At 37.6% G+C, this 24,751-nt stretch overlaps 1 protein-coding gene across 2 annotated transcripts in view; it reads right to left on the bottom strand.

Moving 5' to 3' along the window:
* The window catches only part of kcnip1b (Kv channel interacting protein 1 b), a 42,124-nt gene extending 18,844 nt beyond the window's left edge, over positions 1–23,280 (bottom strand). Inside the window, exon 1 of one of the 2 annotated variants that reach the window (XM_051909364.1) lies at positions 22,188–23,280. In XM_051909364.1, coding sequence (XP_051765324.1) covers positions 22,188–22,275 — 88 coding nt within the window. In that variant the 5' untranslated portion in view covers positions 22,276–23,280. Of the gene's footprint in view, positions 1–942; positions 1,178–22,187 lie in introns of those variants that run through there. The other variant, XM_051909365.1, reaches the window with a different exon arrangement.
* Positions 23,281–24,751: the final 1,471 nt, after the last annotated feature.

The following is a 24,751-nucleotide window of genomic DNA, read 5'->3' as shown; positions in this document are numbered from 1 at the left end:
ATCCTCTTGGCTCCATAGTCTTTCTTCAGGTCTCCGGTGTGTGTATACGTGTGTGTTTGTGTATATGAAGTGTGGCTCTCTCTATTGCTCTTATAAGTGAGTATAAACACATGCTCACACATGTGAGTGCAGCAGTATTGATGTTGTGTTGATTTGTTTCAGTATTGTTTTAGCATTTTCTGCAGCGCATTAAAGCCGTGGAGAATCGGAAATGGTAAATTTGCATACAGTGTAGGTTAATTAACCTTCAAGGCATAAATAATCACTAACAAACCGCCTTCACTTTTTCCGCTTTTTATGCATTTTCTTATCACATACTTGCAGCCTGATCGCTCTGCTTTTCAAAAACCTTCAAATCGCCTCCTCCATCCTCTCAGCTTCGAGCGTTATAGGAGGTAATAATTTTGGAATAAATGGCCATGTAATAGTTTCATAACCCATAATGCCTTGTATGGAGCCCTTGCCAGCATATGCCAAAACATTCAATTGACAACACATGCGAACTATTCTTTGACTTTCTCAAAACTAAATTCGGCTAATTAAAATTGCTGTTTGCTGGCCCTTTGAGATATAAATTCTGGCACTTGTGGAAGTGTATAAAAAATTATTTAGTCTCTTTATGAACCATTTTTCCTTTTTAACACAGCCCCAATAGTTTTTCTGTTTTATCCAACTTCAAGGGGCATTCTGTTGCAGTTTTGTTCTCCAAAAATTATCTAGGTTAGAAACACACATGCAGACATTCAAGTTTCACACTAAGTAGAACAAGATTGATACATGTAAAAAATAATAAAAAAGCATACACTCAATTAAAAATCATCAAAATGACACCGAAACTAATATCTTCTAATTTTTCTCATCTACCTGTCCTTCTTTCTCACAAACCAATAACTCATTAATGAAAGTATTTCTAGTTGCTTAATGTGTAAAATTAGATCCTACCTGTCCTGTAGGTGACCTGTTTGGTGTGCATAGAAAAGGTCCCCAGTACTACACCCATCTTCATCAGAGTTCTTCACTTTTTCACTTTCCTCACTTCAGATCTTGGTTTGAAAAAAATCACTATTCCCTGTTTTTGTATTTTATCTCCTGATCTCTTTTGCTCTCAGAGTTGTTGGTTACTAGCTCTCGCTGTCTCTGACTTTCCTCCGCGTTCTGTCTGTCTATCATGTGGACTCTGAAGGCTGCTCATCATTTCCTGAGCTTTTATGGGGCTGAGAGAGAGGAGGGGGATGAGGAGAGGATGAGAGATGGTGAGTGGTTCATATAGGAACACTAGTGAAGAATGAGGGAGTGATAAAACTGAGTAGTTAATAGGTCCATTCAGCAGTGTGTAAGAACAGACCCGTGGGTGCAGATATCTCTAATATCTAATAATCTGTCCAGCAGGTATGAAAAGATGATTCTCTTCAGTCAAAGATTTTAAAAGTGAAGTGTGTAATTTCTGTGGCACCAGCATCATCAAACAAAATTGTAAAAATAACGACTGTTTTCCAAACAGGTTTCCGACCTAAACATTCCCTGTCTTCTATTGGTCGGTCAAACATATTGCCCTGCCCCAAATTCAGACCATTGGTTGAGCCAGTGCTGCTGTTGTCGGGCTGGTCGGGATGCTCAAACAAAGAGCTTATTTTGATAATCCCATAAAGCTACAGTGTTCACACTTTTTGGGGAGATCAGCCTACAAATAGCTTATTTATAGTTGACTTAAAGTATATTAAGCTGCATCTTAAGATAATTTAACAAAAAAAAAAAAAAGTATTTTACCATTGAAAAAAGTACTTTTCCCCCCATGACATTTGTAATAGGTAAAAATTAGAAATGAAATACTATTCATGCATGTTAAAATGTTGGTGGTTTGGTATGTAAGACTACTACAGCTCTTTAAGACACATATTTTACATTTAGTGTGACTTATAGTACAGCACTTCTATTAAGATGATGTAATGGTTGGATAGACAGTACAATATCAATCAAATGTTTGGTGTCGGTAAGATTTTTAATGTTTTTGAAAGAAGTCCATAATGCTCACCTAGGCTGCATTTAATTAATCAAAAATACAGTAAAACAGTAATATTGTCAAATAATATAACAATTTAAAATAACAGTTTTCTATTTTAAAGGATTAGTTCACTTCAGAATTAATTTCCTGAAAATTTACTCACCCCCATGTCATACAAGATGTTCATGTCTTTCTTTCTTCAGTTGAAAAGAAATGAAGGTTTTTGAGGAAAACATTCTAGGATTTTTATCCATATAGTGGACTTCAATGGGGATCAATGGTTTGAAGGTTCAAATTGCAGTTTCAATGCAGCTTCAAAGGGCTCTACACGATCTTATCTAGCGAAACAATCGGTCAAAAAAAAAAAAAAAAAGACCAATTTTAAAAATGTATATACTTTTTAACCACAAATGCTCGTCTTGCACTAGCTCTGCGATGCGCATTACTTAATCAAGTTGGAAAGGTCATGCGTTACATAGGCAGAAGTACTGCGGTAGGGTGGAAAACTCCATCTAATTTTCTATTCCAACTTCAAAATCATCCGACATCATTGTTTTTCCTTTTTTTGTAAAGGGTGTTCACTTTGTAAACACTGGGTCGGTACTTCCGCCAACATCTAGCGCAACCTTTCCAACGTGATTACGTAATGTGTGGCGCATCGCAGAGCAGTGCAAGATGAGCATTTGTGTTTAAAAAGTATATACATGTTTAATAATTTTTTTTTTTTTACAAAAGGATAGATCGTTTCGCTAGATAAGACTCTTATTCCAAGTTGTAGAGAACCCAAGTGCAGTTTATTTAAACGAATTCAACATCAAACATTGGCTTGGCTTGGCTTGACAAAAACCTTAATATTATTTATTATCATCGTTTGATATATCTGTCTATATATTTTGATTTTGATTAAAATAATTTTCCATTTCTAGTGGATTTTGAAAATATAAATTTGATTTGCACCACTGGATTTCTCACTCAGATACATGGTTTTATCAGTGGTTAGAGTATCACAGTGTGAGGATTAAAATAATCACTTTAACCGAAATGCTCTCGCTCGCTCTCTAGAACATGCTGGACTAGACTCTTATCTATCTGGGCCACTTAAACATTGACATCTTTTAGTTCAGTGCTCCATATTGACTCGTTCACACGCAGAGGAAAAAAACTAGGGATTCAATTACACCCTGCAATTAAAATACAAGCATTTGGGCTATTAAAAAGAGAGCTTTAAGAGCATCAAATCCTTGAGCTGGAGAGAAAAAAAAAAAAAAGCGCAGGATAAACACAAAGCAGGACTAAAGCATGTGTTCAGGAGGGGGATCGAAAACAGAAAAAAGGCTTAGATGAGGATAGAAAGAACAGGGATGAAGTGAGGATGACGAGGAATTGTGAGGACGAGGCTTTGCACCCTTGATCTTTTCACAAATCTCTCTTCTCCTCTGTCATTCCTCTCTGCGTGAGGGGGGAAATGTGTGACAGAAGTGAATGAATGTGAAGCCAGATAAAAGACAAAGGAAATAGAAGGAAATGTTGATGGGAAAGAAAGGATGAGGTTCTTTTCTTTTAAGTAAACTCTTGTTCTGTCAAGAGCTGAAAGATTTCTCAGCAATGTGCTTGCACATCATTCTGTGTCCTTTCATCTGCCCATCCCTTTCTTCTTCTTCTCCTTAATCTTCTACCCAATCATCCCCATTTCCACCCTCCCTGCTCATCTCTGCTTCTGTCAGAGGAAACTGCTGGTGCAGTGGAGGATCTGGGGCAGGTGAGGTTAGGACACAGGATTGATCTGTGTGTTCTCAGTTCAATATCAGATACTGTTTTGCTAGGAAAGAGAAATCACAAAGGAGATCTCTTTAATTTTTCACAACTGTTTCTCTTAGACAGCAGTGAGATTAAATGGAAACAAATTTAAACTTTTTCTTTAAGTCAGCATGAAACAGTGCTAACAACTTATTTTACTTCCATAATGACAGCAGCTGGAAAAAAAAGAGAGGAAAAAAAAAAAAACATGTTTCAGAGGCAGAGCCAGTTAATACATTTTGATGAAAGATTAATGAGAATGGACATATTAACCCTAGTATGCTAAAATTATATACATTCCTAGAAAAAAAAAAAAAAAAGGTTAAAAGGGGTTTAATATCCTTTAGGGTTTTTGACTCAATTTTAAAGAAACATTTATGCCAAAAAGATTCTATTTAAGGAGAAATGTCTTAAAGGGGACCTGTAATGCCCCTTTTACAAGATGTAATGTAAGCCTCATGGTGTTCCCAGAATGTGTCTGTGAAGTCTCAGCTCAAAATACCCCACAGATCATATTTTATAGCTTGTCAAATTTGCCCCTATTTAGGTGTGAGTAAAAACACACCATCTTTGTGTGTGTCCCTTTAAATGCAAATGAGCTGCTGCTCCCTGCCCACTTTACAGAAGAGGGCGGACCTTTAACAGCTCACACTTTGGTTGCTCAACAACAACAAAGCTGGAGAATCTTACGCTGCCAAAATGACGATCGTCAGCAATGGTGTTCAGCCTTACACTCTTCAAACCTGAGTCGGACACTGATGGAGAGACTTAAGTTACAACTTATAGAATGCATCTGGACGTTTCTGAACCGTTAGTCGATAATTTATGTTATGCTGTGGAGTTGATTCAACTCATCGACTAGCATGTGCCGTCATGTTAATCTTTTGTGCAAATCCAGCATTGGATTGACCCTCGTTTGTGAAGCAGTCCAGCGTAAAATAACGGCTCTACTACAACAACACTACTTCTTCTCTAAAGCAGCTCAACATGGCCTCACCCCCTTTGCTGCGTGTTCTCGGGAGCAGGTTTTATGTAAATTTTAGGGTTAGTGATGTCACTAACCCGGGAAGAAGCTCATTGTTGTCCCTACCAGCCATTTGCTGTAGTCCTTAAACAGAATTCTTTAAAAGAAAATATCTCCCTTTGAATTGAACTTTGAGCGTTGTATCTTTGCAGATGTTGTTTATACTCTAACAGCAACATTACACACTAACTAAAGTTAAAAATCATAATGAAATAGTGAATGTGAAGCCAGATAAAAGACAAAGGAAATAGAAGGAAATGTTGATGGGAAAGAAAGGATGAGGTTCTTTTCTTTTAAGTAAACTCTTGTTCTGTCAAGAGCTGAAAGATTTCTCAGCAATGTGCTTGCAATGTGCAGCAATGTGAGTTCTATAGAACCTTTTCTTGTTCAGATCAACACAAATGTTTGGCACAAAACATCGGTCCTATTTTCGCATACAATTTGTCTTCTGCTTGTCAGTTTGATCAGTTTTCTGCCTAGTGGAAAAGAGATTAGAACACTCTGTGTATAAAAAAAAAAAAAAATCACAAGTCACATGCAATCGTGTCAGTCAGAACAGACAACAAATTACATGCGAAAATTGGACTGTATTTTTGTGCCAAACATTCATGTTGGTGGGGACAGGCCTTCAGTCAGTTTGGACTAATTGTGTCCACATTTATTAAGGAGTATACAAACTTTTGAATTGTATGGTGTATATGAAAGAGTGATTAAAGTGATGTAATCTCTTTTTTCATAAAGATGGAAAGAGTAAACAACAACAACAAACAACAGCAACAACAATAATTTAGTAAAGTTATGTAGTAAATAGTAAATAAAATTGCAATTTTTCAACATAAAATATGAAAAATTTCTTCTGTGAAAAAGTAATTTAGCATGTCGAGATCTCAACAATGTCACAATGTTGTGACTCACTACAAGTCAATCAAAATGCAGAGACCTCAATATGAACTCATTATGAATTTATCAGAAAACCAATGCTATTCACATTACCTTACCCACATTATAGCACTATACTCTTTCTGTTTGTGAATTGTCTCATGTGTTTCTATTTGTATTCCTGCTAAGGATTAGATGAAACATCTGAGCCAAAATCGATACTTAAACGAAACAAGCTTTGAAAGAGCAACCATTTCGTTGCAGTCAAATCTTCCACTGGGTATGTGCTATACTCTGCATTGTAATACTAATAAGAAAGAAAGAAAGAAAAAATGCACCATACCAGCTTAATATTGTTAAACTGAGGTTACTTAGCTCATTATATGGTATTTTCAAAGCTAATGTATCAGTTGCTCGACAGCGGCAGCTGCAGCTCACAGTATGTGAGTTACTGCCTGGGGTAGATCATCAGCTCGTGCCCCCTCATATACCCACAGTTCACAGTCAGCTTCTGCTCCAGGCCTGCTGTCGACTGTATGTAAACACAGTCCCTCGTGAACGCGGAAGGACTGCAGTATGATTTGCAAGTGTGATACGATTAAGATTACAAATGCTACAAATAGCCTACATGGCATGCTGTTTATGCCATGGAAAATAAACTTACAGACTTGAATATTCAGTTGTGCAGTTCCTAAAATGTGTTTTATAGGTTTCTAACTTGTCAGCTTCTTTATGAATAACTGTTACACATGTTTTTGCCTTGTAGGCAATTTTTTTGAGCCTGTTGGCTGCAGATGTATTTTCCTTTTGTCATATCTAATTTTACCAGCCACCCTCAGAATGCTTACAGAGGCATTAAATCATCTCAGTACAGGGATTTTTCTTCCAGTGCTTTTATGTTGGATATATACTGCCCTCTTGTGGTTACTGATGGGACCAAAGAAAAGCTGTCGGACATTAATGGTTAATGCTACACTATATAGCAGGGGTACTCAAATATAAACTTGAAAGGTCCACTTACCAAATTTCCATTCAGTCCGAGGTCCAGAAAAGTGATGGTCAAATTCCAAATAGAGAACTCCAACAAAAAAAACAGAGGCAATCCCCAGAACTTTCGAACTATACACAAAAAAACGACATGGTAGGCCTTTTAGTGTGAAAGGTGACACCTTCTTTGTGCCACCAGTTGTTTAAACTTGGGCATAAAAGGTGTGAGGGCCAGGCGGAGGCACTGATGTAAGTGTTCATTGGTGAGTGTGCTGCGGTATGCGTTTTTCACCATGTTCATGGTTGAAAAGGCAGATTCACAGCAGTATGTTGAGGGAAACATTGTGAGAATTTGAAGGGCCATCTTCTGCAGGAGAGGAACACCTGCTGCAGTGACCATCTTCGTCCAGAAGGTGACAGGGTCACAGTGAGATTCCTGCAGTGCTAGGTTTTCTTGGAGCTCAATTAGCTCTGTTTGCAGAGAAGCAGCACTGGCCCATTGGAAGACTTTCGTGGCTTCAGTTGAGAATTCTGCAATATTTTTGACAAGAAATGGATTTTCAATGCACAGCAAGACTTGTTTTCCCAGAGGGAAATCTTCAAAGCGACTTTGGAAATGTTTGATCAGCTTGTCCAGGAATTCAGCATAATTGTGATGGTGATGTTTTCCTGCAGTCTGATCCAAAAGTCTTGGGAAGTGAAGCAGGTCCTGCTGTAAGTCACATTTGAAAACCTCCAGCTTCCTCTGAAAAGCACGGATAGCTGACATGAGGCCACACACTGTGCTGTTTTTGCCCTGGAGCTTCATATTAAGGTCATTGAGATGGGAAGTAATGTCAGTTAGAAAAGCAACAATTTCCATTTCCTCTTCATTCTTCATGAAATCCACAAACGGTTTGGCTTTTGCACTCTTCTGATCCAATAGAAATGTCTCCAGCTCTTTCCGCAGTGCCCAAAACCGCTCCAGTACCTTGCCTTTACTAAGCCACCGGACGTGGTTGTGAAGGAGCAAATCATCAAATGTTGCATTCACCTCTATTAGAAATGAGCGCAACAAACGATGTTGCAGAGCAGAGGATGCTCTCAGATAGTTGACAAGTTTCATGACTGTTGTCATGATTTCCATGTACCTTTCTCCAAGGCTGGCACACAAAACCATCTGGTGAATTATGCAGTGGTATGCCATGAGGTCAGGGTGGTGAGCTCTCAAGCGTGCCACTAATCCCCTCTCTCTCCCAATCATACTTGGCGCTCCATCAGTAGCAATGGAAACAACATGCTTCAGGTCTATCTCTCTGTCTCTAAGCATCTGTGTCACTGCTTCATAAATATCGTCCCCCCTTGTGTGTCCATGGAGGTTTGTGACACCCAAAACATCTTCATGAAATTCTCCCTTTTCTTCATCAAAAAATCTGACAAAGACCATGAGTTGTGCATCGTCTGTGTTGTCTGTGGATTCATCCACAGCCAATGAAATGAATTTGGCTTTTTTTATAGCAGAGCTAAGTTGTTCAAGCAAATCATTAGCAAGTATTTCAGTTCGTCTTGCCGCAGTGGAATCAGAACAGGGTATTTGGCTTATTTTCTTGATTATTTCATCCTTTTGAGTCCCTTCAAACAGAGCAGTCACCACTTCACTCATACACTCCTTGACTATTTCAGCATCAGAGAAGGGTTTCTTGTGTTTTCCCAGGACCCATGCTACTCTTAGTGAGGCTTCTGTTGCCCGCTCTTGTTGTGTGGCTGATCTAACTATTACACTGCTTGTAGCTGCATAGGCTGATTTCAGCTGTTTTATTTTTGTGGTCCTCAACTCTGTGTTCTGAGGGAAATTTTGTTCAAAATGTGCATGCTTGGTTTCGTAATGGCGCTTCACATTACCACTTTTGATGATTGCTACCGTGTCGTTGCAGATTAAACACATTGGTTTTGTGCTTCCCACGGGGAGCACGAACGCATATTTTTCTGTCCACTCACTTTTAAACTCGCGGTTTTCAAAATCAACTTTTCTTTTCTTATCAACAGACAGCTTTGAGCACGCCATTTTCACTTTTAGACAGCAAAAAAAAAGAACGGTTACCGATATTTCCACTGCTCGCAAACGATGAGACTGCCTGTTTATCTGCCTGGTCCAGAGCACGTGACCGGTGGATACATCTGACTGACTTGAGTGAGTGACGTTGTTATAGCGATGCGGTTGCAGCTGATGTGATCGGACATAGATGAAGCAGCCAAACCGAGTAGAAGCCTCAAAGATATATAGCGCGGAATCAAAATTGTGCACTGCACTGAAAACTCATTTGGATTATGATTAAAATAGCATGTTGGTTTTGGCGTCGGTCCAGATTTAACCGTGTCTGGGTCCGGAAACGGACCGGAGTCCGCCTATTGAGTACCCCTGCTATATAGGCTCACTTTTGGTCCTCTAGAGGTTGAACCATATAACTACAAGTTAGGCTACTTGGGGAGGAACATTGTTTTGGTTATTAGGTGAGTTGTGCTTCTGCTCTTCTATTTCGCGCTGGGGAATTTGATGGCTTTATGCATAAACATTGTTTTGTGAACTTTGCCAATGCACAGAAAGTGTGATCGTATGCAAACAATTTATTTTTAAACTCCAATATTGAGAGCCAGTGTTGATTTGTGTTTTATGGACATTATTGCTTACATTTTTGGCTGGGAAACTTGTTAGTTCCAGGTAGGCCTACATTTGTTTGGCTTCAAGCTATTAGGACACATTCCACTGCATATTTGTAGCCTTTATTTACGGATATGATGTAAACATGGATGAATGATGGAAGTATAAAGTTTCCTGCGAAAACCAACCCTTGTCCTGACAGCTCTAAAATATAAATAATTATTAAAGGCTTACTTTTTAGGGGGTAAGGCAAAAACATGTCTTGGAAGATGGATGTACTCAGTCATTATTTACAGTTTGTTAATTTAGAACAAAAAATATTGTATAGTTAATGTGTAACTCAAAAACACAATGAAGTGACTGGTCATAGGCTAGTTCAAGATAGGGCTTTTCTCATGGCACTTAACCCCAGGTTATCGTGCTCTAAAGGTCGCGTGCTACATTCGTCCAATCATTGGCAATGACACAGCAAATATTTATGAATACCCAGGTTTAATTGTTAACTTATTAGCAGTGTGAAATATGAAGGAAGACAGCCCAGGATTCTGTTAACTGGGTTTTAGAATGACCCACTTTAAACAAAAGTGCATTTCACATTTAAAATAGTTAACCCTGGGTAATTCTAATATTGATGATTAAAATAAAGACAGGCACTGATAAATCATTTATAATAAATAGTGCAACATTCCATAAAAAATTTGAATTATCAATCTTGATTTTATGGTTACTTTAACAAGTGTGCATAGTTCTTCCATGAACCAGAAGGGGGCAGCATTTTACAGATAATCTCCCATCTAACCTCTGTGATGTCAGGCAGTGATGCTGTGCTGCTGTAAGCAACTTTTAACCACAGCTGTACATCTTGATATAAAGTAAGTCAACTAATCTTGATAACTAAATTCCTCTCTGTCCAGTACAATGAGAGCCATGCTCTTGTTACGTGACCCAAGAGCTTCTTTACATTCACTGCATGTTTGAGTTGTAACAGATATCTCTATTGTCTACAGTTTTGATCTATAAGAAGCTCTTTATTGTAATTTATAGAATTTTGTGTGAACATAACTGCATAACTATACTTTTAGTGAAGATGAGTTTGTAAAATATGGGCTACTTATAAAATAACTTTAAAAAAAAGATTAAATCACATATATGGAGGAAGAACATCAATATCTTTCTGCCTAAAAATACCACATGCCACATTTATCTCCATGGAAACAATCTGCACACCCTTAACGCAGATGATATATATATAAAATTTCAAATGAGCTTTGCTGAAAATAAAAATGTGCCTATAATCACTGATGCACAGAATTGTTTTGATGCAGTATCATAGATGCCATATTCATTTCACGTCCTGTATGCGCCAGTTTTGTTTGGTCCAGCACATTCTGTGTCCATTTAAGGAGTGTACCTCCTCCAAAAAACCTTTAAAGTTCATTATACTCAGCATTATGCTTCCCTCTAGTCGGTGGCAGACCCTGTTAGAGGTCATATATCCGCCTAGAGCAGTAAAGAGTTGCCCACGCTTCTCTAATGCACACTTCTCCTCAATTTCAGGGAAATCACAAAATAAAATGTAAAAAAAACAAAATCTGATATACATGGATATGCAACTTTTAGCGTTCCCCCACATACAAAGTCCCAGGTAAAGGACATTCACATTGACAGTGATATGAAGCGACAAAGCTACCAGAGTAAAGTCATTAATTTTAAATGTAACTTGGCAATAATGATAATAATGTCAGTCTATTGGTTTAAAGTTATTAACATTGATTGTAAGCTACTTGTTGCAAACAAACTGCAAATTGGGGATCCACTTTTACCAAAGCACATGCTCTGTCACTCCTGAGGTATTGCTTGAAAGCTTACTAACGATAGTACAGTGCCTAGCAGGGACAAAATCGCTGTCAGCGTGAACGGCACTTATTCTGCTGCCGTTCTGATATAATGCACTGATCTCATAACTAAATGATTGGTAATGTTTGTTTCAGTAGCTCGTAAACTCTCAGCGAGCAGATCTAAGCCAACCATGATTGTCTTAGTAAGATGCAAGGCCTCATGCTCTGGGTCAGCGCGCATAAGACAAGAGAGAAGGACATGATGGATGGGGAAACAAACAGCAGAGAAAGAGGGAAAGAGAGAGAGAATGGGGGAAGTGTTATGAAAATGGAGGAATGATGGGTAAAGGAGATAAGAGATGGAGAGGAAGAGTGCGAGAGATGGATAGAGATGCTGGGGATAAAAATAAACTGCAGGAGGAAGTAGATTACGTAAAACGGGACGAGTGATTTAAAAATTAAAGGTGGAGACGTGCACTGTCAGCTTCGATCTGTTGTTAGAGAGAGAGAGAGAGTGAGGGCAAGACAGAGAGAGATAACGTAAGATACCCTAACTTAGAGCATCATAGTAGACGTTTATGTTCACTCTGCAGGGGAGAGAAAGAACTGCTGCCAACCAGACAGAGTCTCTGTCTTCACTCCAGTGAGTTTAACATCTGGCCTCTGTAGCAGTACATCTGGACAGGCAACATTTTAACAGCTGTTTCTTAGTCTTTAGTCAATGTGAATACACTGTGAGACATTGTTGTGAGACTACTGAGTCTCATATGAACATATTCTTACTTTAGTAAAGGATTGATTTTTGTGTGTGTTTGTAATTTTTTTTTTTTAAATGTCCCTGAATGGTAGCTAACTTGTCCTTTTGGTGATATCCTCAGGGAATTTTCAGCTGCCATTACTTCAGTCTTTAAAGGAGACCTTTAATGCCCCTTTTACAAGATGTAATATAAGTCTCTGGTGTCCCCAGAACGCGTCTGTGAAGTTTCAGCTCAAAATACCCCACAGATCATTTATTATAGCTTGTCAAATTTGCCCCAATTGGGTGTGAGCATAAACATGCCGTTTTTGTGTGTCCCTTTAAATGCAAATGAGCTGCTGCTCCCGGACGCTTTCCAGAAGAGGCGGAGCTTTAACAGCTCACGCTTCGGTTGCTCAACAACAACAAAGCTGGAGAATCTCACGCAGCCAAAATGACGATTGTCAGTAACGGTGTTCAGCCTTACACTGTTCAAACTGAAGTCGGACATTGATCGAGAGACTCAGGAAGAAGTTACAACTTTTAGAATGCAACTGGACGTTTCTGAATGGTTAGTCGATAAATTTATGTAGTTGCTGTGGAGTTGATTCAACTTATTGACTAGCATGTGCCGTCATGTTAATCTTTTGTGCAAATCCAGCATTGAATTGACCCTCATTTGTGAAGCAGTCAGGCGTAAAATAACGGCATGGCAAAATCACTCTACTACCACAACTACTCTTCTTCTCTAAAGCAGCTCAACATGGCCTCACCCCCTTTGTTGCGTGTTCTCGGGGGCAGGGTTTATGTAAATTTTAGGGTTAGTGATGTCACTAACCCAGGAAGAAGCTTGTTGTAGTCCCTACCAGCCATTTGTTGTAGTCCTTAAACAGCAAATTCTTTAAAAGAAAATATCTCCCTTTGCATTGAACTTTGAGCGTCGTAACTTTGCAGATGTCGTTTATGGTCTAAAAGCAACATTACAAATTTTTGAAATAATGTGTTTTCATGTCTTGCAAACTTTAAGCATATTGGGTTGCTGTGCTGTGCTAAACATTGCTATTGTAAATTCTGCTCACCAAGATAAAGGTATTCATCATATTTTTGCCGAATTTGTGAGAAGCATCAATAAGAATAATTTATGATTATTATTATTAATAATAATAATATAAATTGAAAACCTTGTAATTTTTTATAATTTTTATGTAATTTTATATATATAAAATTCAGTCATGAAACTTTAGATAGCGTAAGCTGATAGCAAAGTCCCTTTTAAGGAAAGTCTGTTCACTCGGCGGCCATAATTGCAACGCCTCCAGGCAGCTATTTCGGGCATCCAAGACCAAGTCCTATCCATTTAAATGGGGGAATCCTGAAATCTCAAAAACTGCTTGCCAAACTCACAATTTCAAATCAGCAATAAAATTTGACATAAGCTGTCCAATAAATGTTCTTTCTTATGCTCAAATAGAGTTAAAAAAAAAAAAAAAAAAAAAACATGACCATGTGCATGTGCAGTCCTAAGCGCAAGTCTCAGGTTTCTATAGGAACGGAGCTTCTAACGTCAGCTGCAGTGACGCAATGACTTTACCAATCAGCAATTGGCTCTTTTACTTAGAAGGTGATGCATATTCCGTCATATTGCATGTTGCAGTTTCTCCCATGCACAAGTAATAGGAGTGAACCTTCTTTCTATATCTAGAGTCTGATAGGTCCTTTACATGCAGTCTGTAAGCAATCACATCATTAACACATGGCACAAACTGATTGGCCTCTCTTGAACCTGCAGCCAATGAGATTGCTTGTTCAACAATTTAATAGTCTGGTTCAGTGTTTGCTGTAAGCTAGTTCTGCAGCGTGCTGAAACCCTCCACCTTCCCCAGCTCCACGCCTAGATCTGCTGTAGTATTTATTTATGTTTATTCGTGCAGCAGCAGCATATCTTACATGCTCACAGCAGCGTGTCTGTGTATCTATTGGCAGTAGAAAGTTCTAATATATATATATATATATATATATATATATATTTGCTGGGTAGAGCCAATCTGACCCAACGAGGCCAGCTGCAATCAATGCTTAGCTCTTGAAAGAAAGAAAGAAAAAGAAAGGGGAAAAAAAAGGGATGTGTTCATAGCTAAATGTTTCTATTTGTGTGTTTGTTCTTGTGTGCAAAGAAAAGGACAGAAAGGACAGCAAAAGAGAGAGGACGTATGGTAGGAAGAAAGCTGACTGCTATCTCTAGAGATAGTTCAATCCAGGTGTTTCTGAAAGTGCGTCCAAGTGTGTGCCAATGTGCGTGTGTGACCCTTGAAAAGTGCTGAATGCCTCTGCATCTGTGTGTGTGTCTGTGCGGCTGCCTCTCTCTGCTCAAGCTCACACAGACTCAAACACACCTCCGGGACGCTGCAGTCAGGTGGACTTTGCTCTCATACACATGCAGTGCTGTTCCGCTCTGGTCTCTCCTGGTCCCAGCTTATCTCTCCATTAAAAGTCAATTAAAGTGCCTCTGTTAAACAGCCAGGGTAACCATGGTTACATATGCATACAAACCTCAGTTTGCCTGTACAAAGTCTGTTGTCAGAAGCATGAAACCAGGTTTTCAGATATGTTTTATGAAACATGAAACAACATTTCATGAACGTTGAAAGACAGAAAGCTACGTAAACTCTGACACACTGCAGTTCTTCATTGTGAGACAGAATTTGCATTAAAATGTACAAGAATCTATGATAAATTATAATTATTCTCCTGAGATCAAGGGAAAGAGTTAAGGTCTTTGCACACTGAGTCTGAAATTCGCATCCGAAATTTTTGCACGTTAAAAAATAAATACGACCTCATGTTTCGTCAATCACGTTTGCACACTGACTCCGAAACTTTCGTCCGTCAAAAAAAAAAATTGATCAGGTTCGATTTTCTGCGTTTTTTGCATCTGTGGCATGCATTTTGAGAGACGTTTTGACAATTCAGAGCCACCGTACAAGCAAACGCCAAAATCCAGAATGCCATCTGACAAGTTGATCCACGCCGTCTACATCACAAAGCAGCAGCACTGTATGAAAACAAAGTGCGGAATACAAAGACACAGAGTATAAAGACAGTATCACTAGCAAAGCATCACACTGAGCCACTGACATCCTGAAGAAAACTTTGAAATGCTCGGGATAATCATGCAGCTCCTTGATGAGGTGGAACTCTCCTTCCTCTCTCTCTCTACGCAATCTCGGGATTGGATGGGCCCAATATTTCCTCTTTTTAGGAAGAGAGGACAACTAATTCATTCTCCCAGCTTGAAGACTCCATTTTGTATTGTTTTGCAAATTTTTTCGCAACGGATTCATTAATACACATCAGACTCAGTGTGCAAGGACTCTGTGCGTGACAAATTTTTAAGATCACGAATACGAAAAAACGCATACGAAATTTTCGGACTTTTTTTTTGTTTTTGTTTTTTTTGTTTTTTTTTTTTAACACAGGCATATTTTTAGGTGCATAAACATGTTAAAGCTGCAGTGTGTAATTTTCCTATGAAATATAACATTGTGTATTTATATTTGTGGTGCTTTTTCTTGGGCATTCTGCAGTTGTCTTACATATTTGTAACTGCATGAAGAATAAATTATGACAGGATTATTTTCATTCTGGGGTGGAATAATGTGGGTAAGGCCAATATGCTGATATGATGATATTAATATAGGTTTTAATATTATGCATTAAGACAAAATATAAAAATAATATTTAAAGCATTTTCAACATCTATTTGTCTATTAAATCATGTTTGTATTGTTATATCTGCATATTGACTACACTTCCAATAGTGAATAATAATGAAAATAATTCTATAATAATTTACTCAACTTTGTCATTTTCAAACCTTTAAGACATTATTTTTTTCTGTAGAACACAATTACTATTATTATTATTATTTTTTGATATGTACATAAAAGCACAAACACAAGCACCAGAAATACAAATCCACATTGTGGTTATTCATATTTCACAGGGCGCATTTGAATGTGCCCAAGTGTGTGCATGTGATTTGAGAGCGACTGCTGTGCTGGGGATGAAACACAAAGATTCAGGAATATTTTGAAAATGGCACACAATTTGTGTGGACTACTGGTCACTGTCTTACATTGTATGTAAAAAAGCAACTGCATTATTCAAAACATCTACTTTTGTGTTCCACGATAGAAAGTAACTGATACAGTATTCAAAAGACACAATAGTGAATGGCCATCCTGATATATTCAGGTTAAATTAGACACTTTTTACTACTGAGATGACTGGGAAAAAGTGTCCCATTTAACCTGAATTCACCCTATAAATGGTTCAGACTACGGCTTATTTTTCCCAGTCCACAGGTATAGACTAATGAATGATAACTATAATGATCACACCAAGAATGATAACTACAAAAAAGATAATGGTAACTATATTAGCATTCACACCAGTGGGTGATATCATGCTGTTTATTACAAGAATAGATGGATTCTGTTTGGCTGTCAATGTTTTTAACGCTCATCAGCTAGAAAAAAAAAATCATTCTGAAAGTGATTACAACAATATAATTTCTCTGTGACATCATTATAGTTGTAGTGTGGACTCTGCTATTCATTTATATGTAGAGCAGTTGTTAGAACTGTATATTTATAATTTTCATTATAGTTATCATCCTTAGTGTGAACAGCATTAATGCACAGATCAGGGCAAGCACACAGGACCTGAGTTCACTCTCCCACACACATATAAACATGCTAATTCAGACATATTCTTTTAAAGGTCACGAAAAGGCCATTAGGATGTCACCGTTTCTTTCTCTCTGTTTAATTACTTTTCTCCTTCTTTAGATAAAAGCAAATATGTTAGAGGTTGGGTCCTGCTGGCATTGCCTGTGTTATTGCCGCAAGTGATTATGAACCTCAGAAACACACACACACACACGTACACTATCAACAGCTCAGCAGGAGCAGGAGGCCGAGGTGGAGGAGGAGGACGTGAACAGGCCTGAATAAATTTGAGATGTGAACGTTTCACATCTAATGTTACATTTACATAAGATGATGCTGAGGAACATTTGGCACCTCCACAGCTGCTTGAGCCAAAACGAAACAGAACAGTGGAGAAAATGCCGGAGTCTGAAAAGAGATTGAAATTCAGCGAGTGACAGAGAAGGAAATAGAAGAGAAGGAGAAAATGTGCGAAGGAGGGAAAGAGTGTGGGGGAGAGTTAAATTGCATTGGCATTGTAGCTGTCAGACAGATGGTAACAAACTAGTATCAACTAAAGAGTTTGAAACCAGATGGAGAAGAAAAAAAACTTTTTTGGAAAATAAAGGAAATATATTAAATTAGTTCAGTGCATATAAAGCACCTTGACTCCCCACTGCAACTTATTTATCCAATTTCAAAGACATTATCATTTACATGCGCTCATTAAAAACCTCTCAATCATTTCTACGTTTACTAACATGACCTGTCATTTAGACTATCTTTATTTATTCTATCTTAAATAGGTAAGCTCTTTTGAGGTATTATCTTGAAAAAAATGTAATGATCTTTTGAAATAATAGTTCAATGTTTTGAATTGAAACTAAGCTGCAAACATGTATTTTCGTTTTGTAAGTGTAAGTTCTAGATATGTGTAGCACTTTCCACTCTGCATATCAGAGGGGATGATAATCAGTAAATAATGGTCAGTTTCCCACACAAAGTTACTGTATGGTTTTGAAGACTTGGAATATAAACTGTGAGTCATGTTATCTTTTGATAAGACAGCCTACTTTTATGGGGCTTTTTTTCATTTTGGAGCTTGACAGATCCAGATCCTTTCACTTTTATCATAATGAAAGTGCAGGATCCCTTCAAAAATTCACCTTTTGTGTTTAACAGAAGAAAGAAAGGTTTGGAACTAGGGTTGTCCTGGCACCAAAATTTCAGTAGTTGGTACCAATACCAGTCTCAATACCGGTTCTCAGTATCAATAGCAAAAACAATTGAAACTATTTTACCTATTTAAGTGTTTGAAAATTAAATTCTTGCAGGAAAACCACGGACTTGGCAACACTGATGGGAGTGCTTGAAAGCATGTGCCTATCAGTGGGTACTAGAATGACCCGATACTCGGTATTACCGGTACTGCAGAAAGGTTGGTACCGTTAAGTTTTTTTTAAATTTAAGTATCAACTTGGTACTGAAGTATCAGTGACAACCCTATTTGGAGGGAGTAAATAATGACAGAATTTTCTTTTTTGGGTGAACTATCCCTTTACTGTAATGAGACACTAAATCACTGAGTTAATCTCCATATCTCCTTCTCTGTTTCTCTCTTTGTGAGTGTGTGTGGTACATCTTGTTCTGCACTGTTCTAAAATGTTCTGGTTTAGAGTCCTCAGGCAATTGGACTGAACATTGCATCAGCACTTCAGACATGGTAGCCTATATAATTCATAAAAATCTATTAAAGGCACACAAAATGAGAGAGGTTGAGCTTTAGATTCAGTGGAATTGTGTCTATAATCCAGGCCCTAAAGGTTCACCCAAAATGTCATTATTTATTCATCCTCTTCCAAACCTGTATGACTTCTGTGGAACAAAAAAGGAGCTATAGATTTATAGATGTTATATATTTTTCCTAAAGAAATATGTATTTATAGATGTTATAAACATCTATAAATGTTTTACCCCCGGTAATACACCACATTTGGCACAAACCAAGTAAAAGCCCATATCTATAGGAAAAAATAAACTTTTTCCCATGATTTCACAATTGTATGATTAACATTAATGAAACAGACAGCCTATATATTAAGACCTGCTGTACCAAATGGATCAAATATGATGTTACTGATCAGATGTTTTTCCCCAACACTTAACCAAACATTCACTTAAAGGGTTAGTTCACCCAAAAATGAAAATTCTGTCATTAATTACTCACCCTCATGCCGTTTTACACCCGTAAGACCTTCGTTGATCTTCGGAACACAAATTAAGATATTTTTGTTTAAATCCGATGGCTCCGTGAGGCCTACATAGGGAGCAATGACATTTCCTCTCTCAAGATCCATAAAGGTAAGTCGTTATTTTGGTTTTTTTGGCGCACCAAAAATATTCTTGTCGCTTTATAATATTAATATTGAACCACTGTACTCACATGAACTGATTTAAATATGTTTTTAGTACCTTTATGGATCTTGAGAGAGGAAATGTCATTGCTCCCTATGTAGGCCTCACGGAGCCATCGGATTTAAACAAAAATATCTTAATTTGCGTTCCGAAGATTAACGAAGGTCTTACGGGTCTGGAACGGCATGAACGTGAGTAATAAATGACAGAATTTTCATTTTTGGGTGACCTAACCCTTTAAGACATACTAGATAATGTTTGCGTGAATACTCGCAAAGACAAATTTTTTGAAATACTGTAATTCTGTGTATATGTGTATATCGGGATAGCGAGCTGTCTGAGGCGTCTTTGTGTGTGCGCTTCAGATCTGTCAGTCAGTGCGAGTAAGATCGTTTTGTTTACATCAGCATGAGTTTGAAAATCACATGTCATTGGTTCAGACTTGTTATGAGTTCGCTATGAATTCGCTATGAATATTCACAAAGTTGGAATGCTGCGCTTTAAAACGAGGGAAGCACCAATAGCACGAGCTAAGCACGAGCAAAGGAAAGGTACTCCTCATAGAAAATGAACAAATAAAGATACTTTTAGATGTTTAATGGATATTTCGAGCATTGGGATCGCTAGATGAGGGCTTAATGAACTATTTTTGTGAAAACCTCAATTTCGACCAAAATTGACATTTTTCACTTGTTTTGCATGTAGTTTGAAATTAGCCCGTGCGCATTCCGACTCATTTTGCCAGCACGTGTCATGTGTATATATGTGTATATATAGTATAATGTGTCTATATAGGAATGTCGTCTCTCTTTCTATAGCTCTTTGCCATAGAAACATTCAACCTGGTGCAAAATTCTAAGCGAGTTTGCATCAGTACTGATTCCGCCAATCAGAAGGGTTCACAGTAACTGTTATGGATATACCATACACTCTCATGTGCGCTACATTTCCTCTACAGAGAACATGGAAAATTTGCAGCATGTCAAGGGAAGTTTGCTGGATTGATCGACCCTGTACTCTTTTAAAATGTCAAAAGCTCTTTCTCTTCCCCCAAGAGGCTCATCCTATTGGAGCTGTAAAACTGCAGTAACACCAGCATAGCCATGTTGTCACCCATAACACACACACACACACACACACACACACACACACACACACACTGCACTTAAACAGAACACATACACTTTGCCATGTGCTTGACTGACCTTGTCACTCGTACTCTTGGTTGCGAGTGTAACAATGAAACAGCTTCTGACTGGGTGTACGTGGACAACAATATTTCTAGAATAACTAGAATAACCATGATGAACGAATACAGACTCTTTCTCACACTGAGCTTTCATTACAAATTCACACAAATTATCATCTCTAAAAGAAGGCTGATTAGCCAGATCAAACTATTCTAATCTGTTGTAATAAAGACTCTATAGAGAAGAATAGAACTCTTGCTATAAATTCCATTTCATTAAAGATTTTATTCTACTCTATAATGTTATTCTGTTATACTTTGTTAAATATTCTATTGTAGTCTTCTCTATTCTACTAAAGTATAAGTATATTGTTTATTAGTGTTGTCAAAACTACTGACTTCAGTACCAAGTCGGGACCAAGCGGATTCTTCTCTGATTGGCCATTGTGTTCACATGCTCAACAGATATGTCTGTGATTGGCTACAATGATCAACGCTTCAAAAACATGTTGTAAATAGACATCTTCGCTAAGCGCTTACACAGATACACACGGGAGCATTTAAAAGCAGGTGTCTATCAGCGGATATATTAGGTATCGTCACATTTTTAAAATGTCAGTACTGACTTGGTACCAAAGTTGGTACTTTTGACAACACTATTGTTTGTTATCGTATTGCCTTGCCTCTAACTGAACATTTAGCAGTTCCGTTGGGGGTGAAGGATTATTTTCTGCTTCTATATTTTATTCACACAGCCTAAGATAGTAACACTAAGATAAAGTCAGCTTACACAAGTACAAAGTCACAGCTTCCTTTTATAGCTTTAGCGCTCTTTGTGTTTATTGCCTCACTGTGTTGCTATAGTAGTCTAGAGAGAGTGGTTTAGATTCTATACCGTCCCTTCAAATCCTCAATATCCTCTTTAAATTAACTTCCTATCCCCCTGTGTATGGGAAGAGTATCTATCAGTGAGGAAGATATAATAAGGGAGTCGAGAGATGGCGGGGTTCATCATGCAGTGCGCAGCCAGGTTCCGGCTCTCCGCACTCAGTGACAGCAGATAAACAGCCACTGCTTGGTTCCAGCATCTCCACAGGCACCGTCGGCATGGAGACGAACCATGCAGTGCTTTTCTGCTGACACAGTGCTATGATACTCGAAAAAAAAAAAAAAAAAAAAGAAGAGATAAGGGAGATGAAAGAGAGAAAAGAATATCACTGCCAAACAATGCGGCCAGACTGTTCTTTAAAGTAAAAAAAGTGATTACAAAAGACGATTTTTATAGGACCTAAAAGGAAGTGGAAAAGTGTGCTGATGAAAGAACCCAGGTGAAGAATGAAAGAGTGAGGCACTGGAACTCCATCCTAACATTGGCATATTCATCTATTTGGCACTACTATACAAGCTTGAAATATAAAAAAAAACATACCAATACATTATAAATGAATACAGGTAAATTGGGACACATTACAAAATTCTGTAGTTGCTGTTGTTTTAAAATATAATGCCAAATGGCTCATGCCCCATAAATAATACCATTTTTAATAGCTATATTTTTCTCTACACTATACAGAGAAAAAAGTAAAAATCTTAAAATCAAAAACTTTGCATTAAATATAATATTAAAAACATTTTACAATAAATAAAATATTAAAAACATTATATTGAAAATAATATTAAATAATAAATGCTTTCTAATAAAATAACATTAACTTTATACTGAATATAATAAATTAATATCAAAAATAACATCTTGATATTGAATATAATTTAAAAAAAACTTTATTAAATATAATATTAAAAACAAATACTTTAATAGAATTTTTAAAAATTGTGTTGAATCTAATATTACATAAAACCTTTATATTAAATATAAAAAACATTACCGCTTGTCCCAACTTACCTCTACTCAAGCTTTTAAACAAGCTCATTTCCCTTTTTCTTTGAACTTAATGTTAATGCAGGTGTCTTACCTTTACTGAGGGTTCCGGAGACAAGCCTCCGAAGGGACTGAATGAGCTTTAGCACCCCCTGTCTGCAGCGGCTGGTACAGCCAGCCATGATGAGAGAGAATCCGAGGGTGCACAGACAGCCCCTACAACAGCCTAAAGACAGCACAGAGCTGCTTTCACCAGGTGCTCACAGACGAGGCGTACGTCCCATATGAGCCTCTCTGTGGACTCCAGAGTGCTTCTCACGTCACAGTCTCGCACGTTTAGTCCCACAAGAGCTGCAGTTTAACAAATGGGTACCAAGTCCAAGAATGAGATGACCAGGATGCCCTCCGTCCAGATGACACACACACACACACACCTTTTGCCCTCTCCCCACACACTCTCACTCACACAAACACACACAAGACGCTCACAAAGTGCCTGAACCTGTTTTCCTCTGCCTCTGTGCCAACTGTTTGAAGTATAAAAGGAGAGTTGCTGAAACAGCCGACTGCTGCTGTACGAAAGTTAGAGAAGGAAAAGTTGGTGAGCGCTGCAGGCTCAAAGCTCAGAGACCGACCTGATGAATTATTAAGCGGATGGCAAGAGCCCGATGCTGCGCTACAAGGACTATGAAGTGCTCGGAGGAAGTTGAGTGTCCATGGAGACAAAAGAGTGGCTTTCCTTTTCCTTCACGATGCTTCTCCTGGTTACGCCTCTGTCTCTCTCTTCCTCTAGTTGTATGTGTGTTTGTGCGTGTGTGAGTGTGTGGTGTGTGTTGTGGCGAGAAGTCGGTGGTCTGCTGCGGTGTTTCTGACTGCTCTGTGCTGCTGGACAGATCCCTGCTGCATAAAAGAGGAGACTACTGCGCTCTCTCTCTCTCTCTCTCCCCCTCTCTCAGGAAGCATTTCTTGCACATCTCTCTCACTCTTGCTTTGTCATAGCTAAGCTAAAATTATAGTAGAATAGATTCTATTCTACTCTATTCTGTTCTAATCTATTCTACCAGATTCTATGAAAGTTTCTATTCTATTTATTGTATGACATTATAAAATATTCTACTATATTAAAGATAATATTTCTATTAATATTCTATTCTATCCTTTTGCTCTATTCTACCAGATTATATTCTATTAAAGTTTCTATTCTATTCTGTCCTGTTCTGTTCAAGATTGTATTCTATTAAATCTGTATTATTTTGCTGTATTATAACAGGTTATATTGAAGTTTCTGTCCCATTGTATTCTAACTTTCATTATATTCTACTCTATTCTGTTAAAGATTATATTTCATTAAAACTTTTTTTCCATTCTATTCTGCTTGTCTATTATATTAAAGTTTCTATTCTATTCATGTTTGATTAAATTTAGTAAATACTCTATTTTATTCTGCTTTAATTGTCTAGATTCTATTCTATTAAAGTTTCAATATTCTATTGAATTCTACTTTATAACATTCCATTATATTCTATAACTTTCGATTATATTATACTATATCCACCTTATTTTGCAATGTTAAAGTAAAATATTTTGTACAGCTAAAATATTCTATTCTGCTTCTATTCTATATTTTTGACCCAAAAAGCCTCTTAAGAGAAAATTTACATTTCACAAAAACATTTCACCTTCCTAGAGACTTGTAATAGTGGTCAGTTTTTCCAAAAATAATTAATGTGACAAATGTAAATAAACATATATATTCTTAATGTAAGAATATCAATGCCATATTGCTAGGCAAAATATTGTTTGTTTGAAATTTCATTGTTCCCAACCCTAAATTCCCATGCACAACCCTCTCCAACCTCCCGCCATCATTTGTCATTCTTGCCCTGGCTGAGGGGAACCCAAAATAGTCAGACAGAATACGAGGAAAGTGAGAGAGAAAGAGGGAAGAGGTAATGAGAAGTGACAGCTCTGATAGATGGCAGGATGATGTCGGAGGAACGAGACAGATAAAGTTAAAAGGAAATATGAAGGAAAGATGCAATGCAAAGAGATATGGGAAGATCTGGATGATCCACTGTTTCTTTATTCTCCAGAGAAAAAGACCCTGCTAATATCACATGTCTCCACAAGGGTTTCAGAAGAGATTTCAACAATGTCTCAAACTGTGCTCATATGTGCCAAGATACCAAAGTCTGCATTCAAAGTGATCTCAATATGAACTTTTTTCATGTCCAAACTATGTGCAATGAAATCCACATTATTTGTATCTTTATACTATACAGTATGTCAATAATTGTTATTTTTGATTTCCCCTAATGACACATCTGAAACAACGTTGATACCTGAGAGCTCCTTGGAAACAATAACCTTTATGCAGTAAAATTTACTGATTTACTCATTTTTTAATGTCACTCTAAATATAACAGTAACGTGATAATTGACTACTTGTTTCTTTGTTTGAAATATTTCTTTCAGTGGGAGGTTTGTAATGGTTAGGTTTAGCATGTCCCCAGAGCAGATGCTTCTTATTCTATTAGACATGCTCAGAAAAGCCCTTTTATGTCCTGTGTTGCATATTGAAATATTTTTGGACTATGTGGGTGGAAGGTGCAAAGTGGATAGAGAGCAAGCAAGACAGAGTGAGAGTTTTGTATTTAT

Source organism: Ctenopharyngodon idella, chromosome 10, assembly GCF_019924925.1.
Source record: "Ctenopharyngodon idella isolate HZGC_01 chromosome 10, HZGC01, whole genome shotgun sequence".
In the NCBI taxonomy this organism is placed as follows: Eukaryota; Metazoa; Chordata; class Actinopteri; order Cypriniformes; family Xenocyprididae; genus Ctenopharyngodon; species Ctenopharyngodon idella.
Note: the sequence above shows the minus strand (reverse complement) of the source record. Positions and strands in the feature narration are given on the sequence as shown.